The following is a 19141-nucleotide window of genomic DNA, read 5'->3' on the forward strand; positions in this document are numbered from 1 at the left end:
TATTTAGAACGTGATAGGAAGGGCCCTGCTTAGCAGAGTTCACCCTGCAAGCCTGTGGTTTGCGTATACTGTTATATAGACTCACTCATCTGCTGGAGGAGCCTGCTCACGTAGGCAGAACAACACAAATTGTTCTGCTGTTAAAGTCCCAACATTAGCTGTGTATTCTGAAGTTGTATTTAGTTTGACTAATAGGATGTTCTCCTGTTGTATGCCAAAAATTGTCATTACACATGGGTTTTGACCCTGTTTTTTCTTATAAATGTACCTTTTTTGTCTACTGTCATACGTTGGCCATCCGTCCCATTTGCCTTCTCCAGAATATGTTTGCCAAATATATATACCTCACCTGAAGGAAATACATTCATTTTTTTTAACATAAAAAATCTACCACAATTATTATTAAACCCAGACTTTTTCTACCTAATGCCACTTCAGAGATTTCATGGCTTTCATGAAAATGATTTTTGATCATTTGTTCTGTCATCTTCCCCCTGCACCCTGGTGACATCTCAAGACATCACCTTTCAAGCACAGTACAGCACAAGGTGAAATGTATTCTTCAGTAGTAGACTTCCATGAGAGTTCTTTTGTATTTTCAAAAGCATGGCCTGTAGAAGGCAAAAATGCAAATAGTTGCATTGTGCTATTTAATACTCTCCTTCTCAGGGTGGAAATTAGTGGTTAACGTGTTTCTTAGAAAGCGACAAAAACCATAACTCTCAATATAGCAGGATATGCAAAATTTTTAAAGGACCATCATTGTTCATTAGCTATTTATGAGTATTATTTTGTTAATCACACACATCAGGCTATCTTCCTGTGATAGCTTAGTAATGCTTCATTAGATGTGCATGACTAATACGGTCTCCATAAAGAGGCTGTAATTGTCTCATTGTTTATTTATGTAACAATAAATCTTTGTTTACTGTAGGTTACTTTCCAAAAATTTATTTAAAAATAATAATTAAATTCCATAAAATACTTGGGAAACCATTTTCTTCTACATTCATGTAATGAGGTATACTTTTAAACTCATGTGCTTTCTAGTTGCAAAATCCTGTTGACTTTAATGGAAAACGCAGACACTGTGAAAGAGAAATATGATGAAAGCAAAAAATTACTATTTGTCTTCAAGTAAATAATTATTGCTGTTAAAGTAAAATTTTGTATCAGCTTGTGGATATGCAAATTGCTGGAATATACTGCAATATATGTCTATATGAGCTATTGTTATAGATGAAATATTTATGTAGACTCTACAGTTGTCTGAAAAGCATGATAGACCTATATCAGTATCTTGTTTCTTTGTGAGAAATGGATTGTAACCCACTTTATGAAGATGATAACCATTTCACCAATTTTTCTTATTTTGTCCTATGCAGCACCCTAAAAGTGAGTTTCATTTGCATTATCTATTACACACTTTGGAGGGATTGGCTCGTCTTTCAGAGATGTTGACCCATGTCTTTATCAAAATACAGGGCTTGGCACAGCCTGTGGGTTTGTATAATTTCTAGGAATACTGTAAATGTCTGATTGGGTTACACTATTGCAGAGAAGTATTGCAGTGTATTACTTATGTTTTATGAATTTAATTTGTAGCCGTTTTCTTCAGGCTGTCAGTATGAAATCCAGGAAGGAAAACTGTATATATAAATACATACATATATATCATCTTGACTATCTATTCTCATTCTTGTTATCCATCCCTTACTCCAACCTTTATTATCTTTGAGGAGGATTATGAGAAAGTGTTACTCCGTAAATAATACTTCTCTGTTCCGTGGGAGGGGAACCAGAGCTTACCTGTAGCATATTGTACAAAAAAAATTAATTTGCCTTTTCGTGCTGGCCACAAAACTCATGATTATGCTTCTGCTTTAACTCTTAATGATGTCCAAATAAATAACACCTGTAGTGGGTGGTTATAACCCTGCTGGCCTAAGATTGTTCTCATCTAGTGAGATAATGTTATGGCTGTGATATGATCCAGCCACTGTTTTAGATGTCTACATCTTGCCCATCTTCCCGACCTTTTAAGCTCTCTTGACCTTATAATGCACAGGTTTTTCAAAATTGTTGCTAAAGGCTGCTATAAAGCGTTTTCCAGGTTGTTCTAAGACTTTATTAGGTTTGTGCTGATAACCTCTGGATTTGCTGCACTTCTCCATTTGATGTGAATGATCGTCTTAATTATGCTGATAGATTGCTAACAGGACAGCTAAACTTGGCTGAAAGAAAATTTTAGCAAGATTAAGATTCTCACTGTTGGCAGAAGATACCTCATTTAAAATGTACCAAAGGTACTTCTTGACTTTACTGGAAATCTGTTGGTTCTGGCATCTTTGACCAGAAATCGAGGTACAATTATGGATCCGTAGTTATTCCTTGAAGCACATATGCTGGAGGAGATTAAATGTCAAACTGTCAAGTCTCTATCACTGAGCATCTCTGAATATTTAAAAATAGAAATAAAAGAAGGAATTGATTTTATCTGCTCTCTGTTTGCTCTGCGGTGAGGAGGAGAGATGGTGTATTAGTTCATTGAATTTTTTTGTGTTTGCCAGAGCATGGTATTGGCCAGGAGATTGTTAATGGTCCCTGCCTGGGGCTCCTTCCAGCTCCAGGCTAGAAGCTCCCAGAGGTGGGTTTTGTCCTCTTCATTTCCTTGAAACTGATCTTCCCAAAGTTCCTCTTCATGGAGGAATGGCTAATGATTAGCTCAAGTAGAGCTAATGATCTCGTTAGCATCGTTAATTTATCAACTGTTTTTGAATAAAGTCCTTCTTCCTGGCCTCTCTGACTCATCTCTGGATTTTACCCCTGTGTTTCTAACTTCTCTTTCTCTCTCCTGCAGTTTTCACCTGGGATTTCCTGAGTCCTCTCTGTCCTTGATCTCTTTTTCTTTTCCTGCTATCCTGGTTATCAAACCAAATGATGCCAGCCCTGTCTCCTTCTGTTCAAATCTTCACCTGTCTCTCCAGCCCTTCCCTTACACGTTTAGCTAAGAGTTCAAGCTTAACGTGGCTAAACCGGGCCTTTTAATCCTGACTCCCAAAGGTCCTTCTCTGACCTCCTTTTTGGAGTGCTGAGGAAAATATCAGCATCATCTATTATTCAGCCCTGTAAACTCAGCAGCCTTTTTTGTCTCAACCTTGTTTTCGATTGTCACGTCCAGGGTAGCTCCAGATCTTGCAGATTCTTCTTAGCTGCTCTGAAATACAGCATTTATTGTCATGCTTACAGTTAAACACAGTCCTGCCTCTCTTCATCTTCTGTTTTAATTGTTATCCTTTTCTTTGTCCTTGACAAATGTGTCTTTTATTATTGAAATCCATCGTGACTGCCAAGATTGCTGTCTCAGCTTATTCTTTCGATCATGTCACACTTCTCTTTGCATTCCTGTGCTGAATCTGCCTTCTCTGTTTTATCAACCTGTAGCCTAAATGTTTTTTTCCCAGGCTCTTCGTGGCTGTCTTTACTCTTCATCCACTTTCAGGGAGTCATTCCACAGTAACAACTTTCATCATTCATTTATTCAGTTTTCAAATAAAAGACTCTGAGCCTCTTCCCATCTTGACCATCATACTTTGGAGGAATTCTTTGCACTTATTCGTGCAGTATCCCCTTATTTTATCTTTGAATCCCTCCTTAAAACACTCCTGTACTAGAAACTTGTTAAATTTGATGGTGCTGAGACTGCTGGTACCCTGTGATCACAGCCTGCCTTGCAGACCTGCGCTACATCTTGCAGTCACCCTATTGTCATTTGCCTGGGATGAGGACCGCCCATCTAGTGGCCTGTAGATCCAGCCCATGAAATCATTCTTCTGGCCGTCTGTCATTTCTGTTGTGGCCTTGCAGAGGTGTGGCTTGGGGAATGGTTGCACAGCTCAAATCAACTGTGCCTTCTACCGTGTCAGCCTGGCATTTCAGGGGTGAGCCACCCGCAGCGTACTCGCCCGGGAGGAAGGGGCAGAGGAGAGGTGGAGGGCATCTGCCAGGGCAGTGAGTGAAGGGCTTCTTCATGCCCAAGGGTTTCTGAGGAGCTACTGCAGTCATGCATTTCAGAGATGTTCCAAGGGGCATCTGGCCCTTAGCTTTCAATGGTTGGAATTAAGGTATAAACTCTCTGGGATTACCTTTTAATTCAGTTTTTTTAATCAGAATTATCTGATATAGTAACTTTTTGTAAGAAATGTTGGGTCTTGGACCACGCTGAGGACTTCTAAGGACTGCAGTGATAAAAATATTACATAATAACAATAAAGAGCATACTGAAAAACAGCAAAGTCAAATTTTGCATGGAATTACATGTACATTTGAAAATGGTGACACCTGTGGCCTTTCTTATGTGTTACAGGAATTGTATGCATTGTCCGCAGCTTCTGCCTGCAAAAGATCCCACTGGCCAACTGGGAGTCTTGCCCTGTTGCTTGGCCGTTTCCTGTCTTTCTACCTGTAGATATGAATAGTAAGACAGGGCATTTACTGTTCTACATGCAATAAATTTATCTAATTAGAATATGGCAGAATATGGCAGTAGTAACCCTGCATATTACTCTTTGTGGTGGGCTGACCTTGGCTGGACACCAGGTGCCACCAAGCCGCTCTATCACTCCCCTCCCCAGCAGGACAGGGCAGGTAGAAAATAAGATGGGAAAAAAACCAAACAAACAAACTCATGAGTCAAGATAAAGGCAGTTTAATAAAGCAAAAGCAAAGGCTGCGCGCAGAAGCAAAGGAACACTGTTTTCTACTTCCCATCAGCAGGCGATGTCCAGCCACTTCCTGGGAAGCGGGGCTTCAGTACTCGTTAGCGATTGCTTGGGCAGACAAACGTCGTAATAACGAATGCCCCCCACTTCCTCCTCCTTTCTCTTAGCTTTTATTGCTGAGTGGACGTCATGTGGTATGGAATATCCCTTTGGATATTGGGTCAGCTGTCCTGGCCATGTCCCCTCCCAGGATCTTGCCCACCCCCAGCCTACTGGTGAGGGGGGGGACTGTAGGAGAGACAGCCCTGATGCTGTGGGAGCACTGCTCAGCAGCAGCCAAAACACTGGGGTGTTATCACCACCCTTCTAGCTACCAGTACAAAGCACAGCACTATGAGGGCTGCTATGGGGAAAATTAGCTCCATCTCAGCCAGACCCAATACACTCTTATAAGGTGTTTATAGTCTTCTGATACTTCAAAAGGGAAACAATAACACATTTCATAAATAACATTTGACAGTTAGCAAAATGTAAATGTCAGTAGAACCTACTTCCATAATTACATCCCTTATTGACTATTGTAATTCATTTCTTACTGGCCTTCCAAACTGCGCCCTAGACAGTTTGGATGGTTCAGAGTGCTCCACTGGGATTTTTAATAGCCACAAGCTCATAGAGATGCATTTTATAGATGCCCGGTTTGCTGTAGGAAGATTGTAAAAGCCTTATGTATTACGACAGTTTTGTCACTGTGAAAAAAAGATCCCAAAAGGCAAAACTCGGGTGTGATTTTGCACATTGTGAAGTGTGAGTGTTTTGGGATCAGGAGCTTTGGTTTGAACCTTGCGTCTTTCCTCCTAACACTTGGTATACAGAGGAAGGATGAAATTTCTATTCTTCCTCTCATCTGGACATGCTCTGACCTGCAGCTGAGTTCAACCTTCTTGTAGTGAGTATCCACAGGAACTGCTTTGTAATATTTCTGACACTAATTGGCATGAAGATAAAATAAAGCTATTGCAGACATTTTATCCAAACTGAAATAATTTGTGGGAATTTGTTGTAGTTGTATTTTTCAGTGTGAAAATTGGATTGCTTTCAAAAAGGCAGAAAATAAGATTTTATTTAGTGATAGTCTCATTTGGCTGTATATGGCCTCCTGTCATTTAAGCCAAGCACCCCAGGATGGATTTAAGAAAGGGAGGTACTGCTACATGCATTGTGTGTTATGGTATGGGCAACCTCACTATATGCATATTCCCAATCACCATTTGGCCTCCATTGCATATCGGGGGGGGGTATCTGTCTGTAGAGCTGCTGTTGTAAAAATTACTGTGTAAACACTTCCGATATCGTTTAGCTTTAATGTTTGGTATTCTTCAGCAGAATTTGGGGTGAATTTTACTAAAAACTTGAAAGTCAACTTTTGGTTATAAAAATGTTTGTTGTTATGGATCCCATTATATAGTGGAGCTGCACTGCATCCCTCCAGTGAGGTCTTGTCCCACAGCAGAAAACTCAAAGTATAGAGTTACCTTGAGGGTTTTTGCCTATAATCACTACCCTTTTGTGATTCAGATAAATAAATTATGATATGAAAGCCACATTGTAGTCCCGCTGACTCCAGCTGTGATTTTGCCTTACAGAAGAGCACCCAAAATACAGAGTTGCTTGGGGCAGGGGAGTTGTTTGCAGGTACTGATATTTTTAAGACAGGTTAATGCATTAATTAGAAAAATGAAAGGAAAAACACTAGAAAAAAATTTCAGGCCCACTTTCAGCAGACGCTAAATTATAATGGCTGGATTTCAAACTGCTCAGGAAAGGATTTAGCAAGAGAAATGCTTACATAATAACAGCGCAGGCGGCTGAGATGCACTGAAACCTCCCTGGAGAGCGGTGGGGGACCTTCAGCGGGTGCCATAACAGAAAGTTACATCCCCCTTTGAAATCTGCTGTTCTTTTCTCTTGGAGATGGCTGGGAAGCATTACGCCCCAGGTGTGCTGGTGATTTTCCATCCTATTCAGTGCATTTTATCTGGTAGGCTGCTCTGCAATTTTCCGTTTGCCCTGGTAATAGCAATACTACCGACGATGCTTCTGAATTCCTGTGCTAACTTGTAGGCTGTTTAACCTCTCCTATTGCTGGGGTCAGATGCAAGGGAGACAGATGACCTTCGCTGTCAATGTAATAGCAGAGGGAAACTACAGGAAGGTTTACTTTAAAGTTACCTGGAGTTTGCAGGATGATAGTAATAGATCTCTATTGGCAATAAAATCAGTGGATGATGCTCTGCCCTCAGGAACATGTTTGTGTTTACAGGGAAGATGGCAAGAGCTTTGTTCAGTCTGATAGTCCAGGGGGACGAGTAAATGCCTTTTGTTCCACTTAGTCTATGTAATAAGTGACCCAGTGGAAGGGGAAGAGGAGGAAAGACAGTGGTTTCCACTGGATGCTCTTATTTGTCAACAGTTACCCAACACAAATACCTGCTTTTATCCCTGTCTTTCAGTTGAGTAAGTAATAAATTTCAGATACCAATAGATCTCTGCTTAATATATAAATAACTTCATAAAAGTTGTCTTCCTAAATGAGATAATTGTACTCATAACCTTTCTGGTTTATGCACTGTATGCTCAGCATGCAGGCAACCATGTGTTGCAGAGCCTAAGGGCTGGAACAGCATCTCCCGTTGTGCTACCCAGCACCTGGTGGTAATCGTGGAATTACAGCAGTGCCTAATGTGTCCCTAAATTGTAGTACTCCTCTAGAAAAAGCAGCATTTAATGGACTCTAGCTATCTCTACTGTTAATACTTTTTAATCCTTTGTGGTTCCCATCCTAATTCTGCATCATTGTACTCCCAGCAAAGCAAGCAGCAACATTCCTGCAGACTTTAAAGGGAGCCTTGTGAAATAGGTGAGGCAGAGCACTAATTAATTTGAGTGCCTTGACATTTAAAGCAAATGAGAAGTCTGAGTATCTGAAAATATTGCAGATGGCTCCTAGCCCCTGCTCTGCATAGCTCTGAGTATTTTTTTTTCTTTTTAGGTAGTCAAAATATGGATCTGAATCCAATGGTTTTTTATTATGTCCTTGCTTTTAAAAAGGCTGAGTTGGTTTGTGGAAGGTTTTATAGCCTTATGGGATCTTTAATTAGCCAAATGTGCTCCTGTGAATGATACAGGAATTTGGAAGCATTTTAAAGTGTAAAGCACATGAGAGTGTAACCTCTACATGCATAAGGCTTAGTGCTGAGCAGTGCTGAGGTTGAAGTAATGAGGAAGTTCAGTTTTGATTAGGAGAAGTAGAAGACATCCTGTGCACAGAAGTTGTAAAGGGTGGGGGAGAACTAAAGGAATAAGTAGTAGAAAACAAGCCAGCATCCATGCATCACAGCTATGAAAGGCTCTACTGTGTGTGAAGTAAAAGGTGAGGGCAGCACTGCCTGACAGCTTTTCTGAAAGGCAGACCCTGTGTGACACCCACTGCCAGGACAGAAAAGCGAAGCAGGGAGAGAGAAAAGCAACTGTAGTTGAGCCGTGCTCTCTGCTGGGCCACGTCTGCATGCAGACTGTTTAATCAAAGTTTGCTTTTGGAGCTTTCAATTAGCAGGAGAAGACTAAAACCAAACATTCAGCCTGCTTTACATGAAAATGAGCAGGGAAGAAACAACTCTGGGCATTAAAATGTGCAAATGGGAGCTTTAGGGCTCCCTTTTGGAAGGTGCCAGGGCAGAACTTACTCTCAGAGAATGCTCTCTGTTGCCTGAGTTGAAATGTAGAACTGTTGTCACACAATGTGCCAAGCATCTACCGAGTGCGACTCCAGAAATTCCTACCTTGGGATAATGCAGGGTGGAAAAAACCAAAATCAAGCCAAAATTACCTTCAAGTTCTTTGTTCATTTTTAGAGTCTCTTTGAGGTTTGCCTTTTACATTTTATTTTATTCTTATCTTAGGGCTCAAGTACTGCACGCACTCGTGTTGCTGCGGATGCTTTATATCGTAGGTGAAGTGTCTGTTGTGGGACCTGAACAAATGAACGAGTGGCACATTTATGGGATTATCTGAAGTTTGTTTATACATGCAACTGTAACGCAAAGAAAACGGTTTCCTCTCTTTTTCTGTAGGAAGACTGAAAATAAAATGGCATGATGTGTCAACGTGGTGTTTATGACCAGGATAGGTAGTTAATGATACTGTTTCTGAATTGTAAAGCTCATCGCTCCAGAGTCATCTTCTGCGAACCTGCAGGTACACTGCGTCCATCGGCAGCCTTCAGGCACCTTCAACACAGGCAGCGTTATAATGCTCTGTGATAGTACACCTCCCGTTATGGAATAGTCTGAGATCTTACGATATTGATAGAGGTTGTTCCTTAGTCTTTTCAAAGAGTCGGCCATCGTCTCGAAGGCCAGTTCTGCTTTGGGAAGAATATCCAGCAACTCAGACATCTCTGCTGGGAACCAGGAGGATTTCTCAGGACAATATATTTCGGAAAAGGTAGTAGTAGAGAAGGGTGACCTCAGGATGAAAGACTTACCTCTTTATGGTATAGAAAAGGTAAACTCAAGTGTTTTTCATATGCAAATCGATGCCTGTGGTAGGGGACATTCCAGGATGTCTCCTTTACTTGTATATTTATATACTGGCCACTAGAAAATTAAGCCATTAGAGATGAAGAGTTGAGCTGAGTGGATTTTGTCCAGTTCTGTACTGTGCCACTGGAAACCAATCTATCGTTGTGGAACACAGGTAGGATTTCTTGCTTGTATGCTTTGGTTGATTTCTGATTATGAAATCACTTTTGTATTTGAAAGATATAAAACATTGTGTCGTGTGAACTTCTCAACTTTTTTGCTTTCATTTTCAGTTGGCTCTTGAACATGACATACTGGTTAAACAGAGTTTGTGAATTCGTAGAGTCCTTTTCTATTCTTATTCTTCTCTATACATGTGCTTTCTCTCAGACCCCTTTGAAGTCTTATTAAATTGGTCTGAGTATCTGGGAGACCGATAGATAAATGTAAAAGAAATCCCTCTTGTCCTTTTTCCCCTTTTCCAGAGAAGTTTGTAATGTTACAGAAGTAGATTTACGGTTAAAGAAAGTTGCTGTTTGATGACTATCCAGTGGAACTTAAATTTTAGTATTGCCACTATGAGTGGGATTTTTGTGATCTTTGCAAGCTCTGCTTTGTAGGGTTTGCATGACAAATCAGGAGAATCAGAGGCTGGTTTTCACTGATGAGCTTTTCAAATCACAGGCTACAAGAAGAGGGTGGGTCATAATGCTTGCTGAATCTCAAGCAGTTAAGATCTGAGACAGTTAAAGCAAAAAAATTGCCTCCAAAGCTCCTAGGAGTTGTATGAAGGAATTTCTTGTGCTGTTCATGTAAATCAAAAGCATTTCAGGAGGTGAGGAATATTGGTGTAAAGGAACAAAAGAACCTTGTAAAAGTAAAGGCTTCTCAAAAGACATTCACGGGCTATAAAGATGAACGTAATAAAAATATGGAGAGGTTCAGTGATACTGTAACGAACTGACTGTCTCCTTACTGAATATTGTGCTCCCTCAAATTCAAGATTTAATCAATAAGTGTCTTACAAACTTCAGAGTATATCAGGAAAAAAATACGAGGCATGTTCAGAGGTGCTACACTTAGGCTGTATGCAAGCTTTGGCTTGAGAATACAGGGCATTATTGGCATATTTATGGCTGTTTTGATCTACTGAGCATTTTGCAGAAGGTGATGAGGTGGGGGCAAAGGGAGAATACACTCAGACAGATGTGTTACCGCCCTGGAAACCCAGCAGTGGCCACTGGGCACTGCCATCCCAAAGAATAAAATAATATCCTTATAGGCAAATATTGTTACTTGTATACCACATGGAAATAGTGAAATGGCAAGGTAACACAATGTATTGTAGTCTATAGGTGGTCCCATACAGTTGCAGTGTAGGGCCATGTTGCATTACTGAGCTGATTATGGCGTAGTGGGGCCATTGACTTTGGTTTCAAGGATCAGGTTTGCTGCTTCTTGGTATTGCCGTGCAAATCCTTCTTTGTTTTAACCATCCTGATAAAACAGTGACAGTATCTGATGCAGAAACAATAAGAAAATAGTACGAGACTCATGGGAGGTCCAGCATCATGGCTTTAGTGTAGCACATCTGTTTCTCCAAAGCGCTATGAAAATGTTTCCTTGCCCGTTAGGATTTTCTTTGTCCTGGAACAATATTTGCAAGTACATATTTAAAATATAACTTGGGATTAATAGTAATTGGACAAGGGTTTTAGATTTAGCTAGCTACTTTCACTGCTGGTACAATAAAAAATTGAAAAGCCTTTGAAGTGAGGATATGAAATTGGCCGTGTGTGCATTCCAGTTTTGTTTTGTTCCTTTCCAAATTCATATATCTAATAAATGGATCTTCTGCATGAGCAACTTAGCATTTGCTTCCTAAGACAATGAACAATAACTAAATTCATATCTGGTCTTTGTCAGACATTATTACAAATTATGAGAGCCAGACAGAAGTTTATTACCTTAGTGGTGTTCTCTTTCACAAATTAGGTTCTTGGAACATCCAGCTAGCTCAGTATCATAGGTCCATTCATCACAATTAGACTGCTGCACTGGCAAAGTTAAGTCCCGCTAACTTAATTGACTCCCGGTGTACGCTGCGGGTCTCGGGTGAGGACGACTCCAGGCCAGTCGAGAGCACCACTGCGTGTGCCTATCGCAGGAGGCACAAAGAAGGACGCTCGCGTTTGCTCTCTTACGGATTTGCTGCTCTTGCTCTCCAGATAAGATATAGGCAGTAGCAGGATACTTCTTTCACCAAGCAAAGGAAATGGTAAGGTTTAACTCAAATTTTAGCTGAGGCTGGAGTACCCTTTTAAGCTATCTTCCTGAGTCCAACCGAACAGGCTCCTACCTGGGGTACTTGCACTAAGTGCTTGCCTTTATATAGGATGAATTGGAGCATACAGATTGAGCTTAGTCTAGCACTTCACTTGAAGACGTGCTTATCCTTACACATACGATTATGCTCACTGACTTTTATCCTTCCTGACTCAGCTGCACGTTGCCGTGTAAGCTTGGGAAGTCACATAATCTGTTTTTTGCTTCAGTCTCCTCGGTTGCAGGAAGGGAATAGCTCTTAAGAGTTTATTATTATTATTATTATTGTTATTTAGAGGAAATTGGATTTACACATCTTCTGGGTGCTTTGCTGTGTCACAGCCAGACTGCTGACCCCCTGGAGGGACCGAGTCTGTGATAACTGGGGCTAAATCTGTCTTGATTCTTTTCCTTACCAGCACCGTATTTTATGTGCCCCTTTGTGATACGTAGACCAAGCTTTGATCTGCATATAATCTGAAAGTGTGCTTTTTGTGCCAAGTGTTTTTATTGCAAAGCTTGTGCGCTGAAACACCTTTTAGAAGTTGGCACTTGGAAAAGTCTTTCTTTAGGTTATTGTCTGCAAAATCAGTGTGTATGGAAGAAGCACAGGGATTAGACAGATTTATTTTCTTCTCATTGTGAAGACATGCTTAAAGGCTGCCACCTGAGAAGTCCCTTCAGGCTTGGAGGACATTCCAGAGATTAATTTTCCTTTTCTAATCCTGTTCTTGTTTTTTTTGCAGACGGAAAGTCCATAACCTATTGCTCAGCCCAAACTCCATGAGTGGCTTTGGGTCAAAAAGATTCAGGGCTGAACCATTCATTTTGGCTGTGTGGTACATAGCAGGTGTTCAGCCTCCTTCAGCGGAAGGGTTCAGTTCTCACTCCGTGGTAGTATGTTCAGTTTATACTCTTTTATGATCAAAAGCGATCATCTTGGCCAGTGCCTGGAAATGCCTCCCAGTACTGAAATCTTCGTAACCGCAAGAAGTTTCTAGTGGGTTTTGCTTTTCAGGTATTCATGTATGACATTTATTTTTGAAAGCTGAATTGAGATGATACTTTGTTCCAAAACTGCTTGCTGTTCTAGTAGGAATTCAATATTTATTTGCTAAGCTTAAACTATACTGCTCCCTTCCTCTTCTAGATCAAACTAGATGAAATTTTCCACATGTTGTAGTAAATGTTTATATAACAGATTTTTTGATCTATCAAGTGTTTACCCACACCAACCACTACCACATTTAAGCCAAATTACTGTGATCTGTCATATATTGTTTATTCTGCTGTCCTCTCCCCATGGACGTGCAACTGGAGTACTCATCATGGTAGGAAAGGACTGCCAGATTCAAAATATGGATGTTTTCTATTTGCCTTTTGATTAGACACGTCGTTTCTAAAGCTGTTTCTCTCGTGAGTACTATTTTTCCTCCTTTCCTTAAACGTCCCCTTTTGTGTTACGTGGCCTGGGTGAACTGCTCCCCTCTTGCCTTTCTGACCAATTAAAGCAAAATCCAAACAATTTTTTGTATTCATCTTTGGAAAATGGGCCAAAATAACAGGAAAGAAAATCTGTCCAGTGGAGGCGGAGGAGGCTGCAGCAGTAACACCACGATTTGTAGCAGCCTGTCACTAATTGAGAGATCAGCAGCAGTGATAAATTCACAAGGTGTGTGGCAAAGCATTATCAAGTTGGATTTAGCTGCCTCTGACAGTAACCTGCAAGTTGTCCCTTCATTTACACTTCAGCAACACCCGCAATGGAAGTGAAATGTTTTTATACTGTGCCGAGTGCTCAGGAACCACCAGGGAGGCAGGGGAAAGGCTGTGGGTGAATGCACTGATGGCAGTGGGGGAGCAATTGGCTTTTCGGGTGGATGAGCTCCATCACCACCCCTGCTCTCGGTCGCCCTGTGCTCATTTCCCCCATCTGCTTTTTCGCTGCATATCTCGTAGGCTGATGCCTTGCCACCCCATCTGCCGCCCAAATGCCAGCTTCCAGAAAACAACATGGAAATGTTTGTGGTGCAAATATGATTTACTGATTCATGTTCCATGTCATTGACATTTGAGATTGGTGACTTTTCCCCCAGACTATCCCCCATTTCAATGGGACTGTCTCTAGGGTGAAAGGAAATTGAAAGATTCACAACGGCTTAACAGGTATCCATGTGCCATTAATGGGTACCAGGGAAAAAAACATGCCAGCAAGAAACAGGTCTGGGATTTGAATCTGCAGCTGTAGAGAATTTAAGTGTTTCATGTCTGCTCCTTAAGCGTGTTATTTGAAATGTGGGGTGTTTGCGACGGAGATGAGCAGCTCCAGACCACCTCTACTAAGTGCATATTCACGAAACAGCAGAGAAGCATTGCAGCACAAACATAGGCAATTAGAGGAATGCTTGTGACCAGTTGTTGTCCCTACGATCCCTGCAAATCTCAGCTAAAACAAACAGGAATTGTAAGAAAATGGCCACGAAGGACATTTGACAGAGTGTCGTAGCATGCACATCTTGAGCACCGCTGAGGAACACAGCAGCCTCCTCGGTGTAGTGGAGGAGCTGGCTGCACGTCTGTACCACTCTGGTGTTTCTTGCAGCAATGAGATAAAACTCGTCTCAGAACCACTCACCTGTTTTACAATTCATTGTTTTCACTTAATGTGTTGCAGTAAATAATGGTCAATGTACTATTACGCTCCTGGCTTGCTAAGCTTGTCGTTAAGGCATTGCCATAGTTTTCCATGTTAGGTTCAGTTTCTACGATTTGTTCAGTAGTTCCTAAACATATAGGGCCTGATTCCTAACGTGCTGCTGAGCAATCACAGTATGAGTTGGAGTACGGGGTCTTGCGTGTAGACAGCTGTATGACTGAAACTGTAGTTCATATATCTTTATGAACTACATGAAAATTCATTCGTTTTATTATGAAGCCATTAAGGATTTTGCAGTTTGGTGGGTAACTTCGATGTTTGGGGAGCTTTAAGTGACACGCAAAATGTATTATTGCTTATTCAAATGTGACAGAAGTGAAGTGACAGGAATAGAAATGCAGAGGATGCCTGGGCCACGTCTGTCACCCATGTCCCAGTATTGATAGCGTGGAAATTACAACAGCGGAGCTGTCAGTTGGTACCACCTGTCTGAAAACAGGCTTACCATTTAGTTGTTCAAGGTGAAAGGCTGTGCAACTTAAATCCCTCTGAAACTTGTCTGTATAGGTATAATATTGTGTGGTACATGCTTCTGCTTTCGGTGGGACAGCTTTTATAGGAGGCTTTGCAGCTTGCCGGATATTTTTTGTTGTGGCTTTTAACACTGTGCCCCAGGCTCCACTAAATAGACAACCTCATTAAAAGAGAAATAGCGATAGTAAAGCAGTGACTTTCTCATGCCATCTAACTCACATATTTGACATGATTGCTGGACCCTCCAAGTACTTAATTGATTGACTTAATTGATTTAGTGGCACTGGAGGCTACAGCATGGAAATAAAGGGGCAAGATGAGGATAAGGGGTGAAAAAATTTATGATAGGTGCCAAGCAGCCTAAGGGAAATTAGAAATGCTACAGATCTCAGAGGCAGCTAAATCAATTCAATGTGATGTACAGGGAGCAACCTGAGGGAAGAGGAGGAGTGGGGGATAGAATGGAGAAAAGGAGAGAAAATAGTGGCTAGTGGGAGAGATCGGAGCAAACTTAAGGGGAAGAGGGAAGACAGCAGCCTTGGTGGAGGTGGGTATTGTGGACTTCTTTAACACCAGGAAAAAACTTTCTAGTGTATGAACAAGATATAATAATGAAATCATGTTTAGCCTAAAAAGAAGGACTCGTGCATCACGAGATTGTCTTAGTTACCCGGTTTGAGACTTTATCTGTGCTTCCATTTGAAATCCTCGATGTTTGCAACAGTGACTAAAGTCACAGGAGACCTAAAATAATTTGGAGGCTATGTACAGTGGATTTTTTTAACAACTGAAGCTTAAATGTTAAATTACTTTCTAATCTGTGCAATATTTAATTGACTGTATTGAACCATAATACAAATTAAGTCTTCTCTATAAATTGTTCTGTCGTACTGCAGCCCTCCAAAACAATTTGATACCTCCCTTTATGAATTGGTAAATGGCTTGTAGCAGCGCTCAGCAAAGATACAGTAAAAACATCAAATAGTGTGTGATGGAATCCATCAGCATGGGCATATGGGGGTGTCATAAACATCCCTGAGTTATAAAATAATTCTTTTATGTGCTTCTGTCCCACTGGAGACAGGATTAAGTTACCGTTAAGGTAAAACCTTGACAATACTAAAACAAAAAAAAAACCCAAAAACAGGCTGGGGAGAAAGAGGGGCAGATCAGCTTGTGAATATTAACTGTTGAGCACTGACCAGTAGTTCTGCTATAAGCAATTTTGTGTGGCTTTTATTTCATTTCCTTTCAGGACCGTTCATATCGAGTATTGAGAGGGTGGCTACATGTGAGCAGTTTCAAACTGAGGGATAAAGATGACATTTCTACTGGTTGGTCTCAATTTACGGGACAGATTAATCTGTGCGAATGCACCAGACGCAAATCTAATCAAAACATGCAAAGACCATGTATTTATAGATAGCCTCAATTGTAAGTCTCTGTTGGGTGGCTGGATGAGATGGTGTTTCTCCTTGTGCTGTCCCTTCTGTTGTCCTTCACGCTAGTGGACATCTTGCTGTGTGAGGGGCTATGCGGGGTGCTAGGCAGGCTGCATCCTTAAAACAAAGATCGACAAAAAGGATGCAGTTCTGATCTTGAATTTTACAGTGGGAAATCTCTACTGGCTGCAACAGGAGTCTCATTCCTGCTTTATGATGAGCAAAGAATCAGGCAGTCATTAAATAATATTTGGAATAAAGTATTGGAATATGCAGAAAGGACACTTTAGATGAATCGAGGGTTGCGAAAGCACAGGATCAAAGGAGTGTTTATATCTACATTTGAGTACAGAAGTGTGTATGCAACATTGCGTTTCATGTGTATGTTCCAGCTCAGTATCCCTCAAACAAATGAAAAACTCTTGCTAAACGTTCCATACAGTAAAAGATGTGAAAGGATAATGTTGCAGTCACCTTTACTTAATTTGTACATCTATTGATACAGTATGTAAAATATCATAACCATTAAAAATGTAATGATTTTTGAACGGTTAATGAGGGTTCCCAAATAAATTGGAGTGTCTCCATCTGCTGTTTTACATTGTGGGTGATACTTTTCCATGGTAGAATGATCTTCAAATTTAATTCCATGAGGAAGGAATCTGATCACAGTTTAATTTCAGTGCAAAATGCTGTCTCGCAATCAATAAAGCAACGTCAGAGAACTTTGATTTAATAGAAGCCAGAGATAACGTTCCCTGTCATATGCAGAATAGAGAGACGGGAACATTTCATTTCATTCTAACAAATAGCATGCAACTTGGTTTTCAGAAAAACCTGATAAATCAATATCCCTGTATTATCTAAGTAAGATCCCCGCATTAATTTTAAACGCTTCACACATTGGGAGAGTCTGAAGCGCACCTTCAGCTTAGCCACGTTCAGCCTGAAGTCAATGGCAACACTTCCATTTTCCTACAAGCAAGCAATCTTGATCTTGGGAAGTTAGGAGTCATTTACAGTGCAATGAAAATGAAAAATATCCAGTCTTTTGTTTTATATGTAGTCATCTGTCTCTTGCATGCTGCCTCCCCTTTTAAATTTCAGTCCGTGTTCTACAGAAGTCTCATCGCTCGTCACCTGCCCTGCACACGCTCAGCCTTTTCGCTTCTATACACACAAATCCTCTCCGGTTTTGAATTTTAAAATGTTTTTTTAAAACTCTAAAAATAACTGGTTGTTTAGAGATTGCCTGGATACCACGCTGATTTTCAAAATGTGCTTTTCTCAAAACCAGCAGGAATCTGGACCTCAAAAGAATTCTTTGTGAGGCTTTGCCTGCTCTCAGAAATAGCGTTATCCCTAGATGATATAAGAGCAGGTCAATATATCAGAAGGTAGAAATTTGAACTAATAGATTGTTTTAGATAAACTTCGAGGACATTATTTTAAGTAGAAATACATAAATATTATTTTGGTAATAAAACACTACTTAGGCCAAAGCGAGAAAGGTGCTGGCACTCCCAGACATGCTTATAGGAGTCTTACGGGCAGAGTTTTACTTGTATATTGAAAACAAAATTGAGTCTTTTTATTATTGCAATTAACCAAAGTGAGATTTTAAATAAAATGTAAAATTTTGCATTTAGCATTGATTTCAAGTTGGATAATTGCATTTCCATTAATTTTCTGGGAAAAATAAATTTTTGGAGTTCAGTTATGCTTTAAATGAAGTATCGCTTGCTGGCCGATGCTGAGTGTTGCAGAGATAAAGCAAGTCTGGTGCCGATTCTTAGAGAGATTGGATATCTCAGCTCTAGCTCTGCAGCCCCTGCAGATCAGTCTGTCCTCAGAGTCGCCCTGTATGAAGCTACAGGTAGCTGCTGCTTCTTTTATATACGTACAAATATTGATTCTGTACCTAGGATGCTGTATAGGTAGTAACTAGGTAACATGATTATTTTCTATTGAGTTATATCTCACCAAAAGACACCAAGAAAAATACTCAATTGAAGCTTTTAGTCAAATTATTAAAGCAAGTCAAATTTGGCTAGATTTTGAAAAGAGAATAGGCTTAAAGAGCCTATTTTGATTTTGATACCAGGTTATGTTTGATTGTTTTAATTCCATAGGTGTATTGAGAGCCAGGTAAAGCACTGATGAAAGAGAAGTTATACAGCTTTTTAATAGAACATTTTGACGGATATTTCTTGCTATGTTTTTTTTTAATAGCTACTACAGCACCACCATGCAGTTCATGAAATTTCATACATCGCAAAGGATATCACAGACCATCGAGCGTTTGGATATGTATGTGGAAAGGAGGGAAATCACAGATTTGTGGCAATAAAAACAGCCCAGGCAGTAAGTATCAGATCACTGTCATTTTCTACAGTGTAACTCGATAGAAAAGCCGTGTTCATAAGAAGCTGTGCAAGAGGCCGATCTTGTATTGTTTATGATTGTGCTAGATATGTCACAAGTATCTACTTAGATGTTCTTAAATAGCAAATTAATGAAAACCGCCTGGGGAAAAGGGAATGTATTTCACTATTTCTGATTTTTCATTATATATTTTTTTATAATTACTTACTGTTTTCCTTTCTAACTAAACTAGACTGGATACAGATACATTTGGTTATATTCCTATACTGATTTAAATAGAAAGTAAAAGATACCAAATAGCTACTTTGCATATAGTCTACCGTAATTTCATTGTCGAGAAACCACTAATAAATATGCTTTTATATTCATATATATGCCTTTTATATTCATAATGCCTTTTATATTTGTGATTTTAATTATTATTAATTTGCAAATATAGTTAGTTCGATAGAAATTAACCCGAGCCTGGATGCTAAGGTAGAAATTAACTCTGTA

The 19141-nt window shown here is 40.2% G+C and overlaps 1 protein-coding gene across 3 annotated transcripts in view; it reads left to right on the plus strand.

Annotated features, from left to right (window-relative positions):
* The window catches only part of DAB1 (DAB adaptor protein 1), a 472530-nt gene that overhangs the window by 412770 nt on the left and 40619 nt on the right, over positions 1-19141 (plus strand). For all 3 annotated transcript variants that reach the window (XM_075155691.1, XM_075155690.1, XM_075155692.1), the window contains one exon: positions 18494-18625. In XM_075155691.1, the coding sequence (XP_075011792.1) occupies positions 18494-18625 (132 nt within the window). The remainder of the gene's footprint in view (positions 1-18493; positions 18626-19141) is intronic.

The sequence above is a fragment of the Calonectris borealis genome, chromosome 8 (assembly GCF_964195595.1).
Source record: "Calonectris borealis chromosome 8, bCalBor7.hap1.2, whole genome shotgun sequence".
Lineage (NCBI taxonomy): Eukaryota > Metazoa > Chordata > Aves > Procellariiformes > Procellariidae > Calonectris > Calonectris borealis.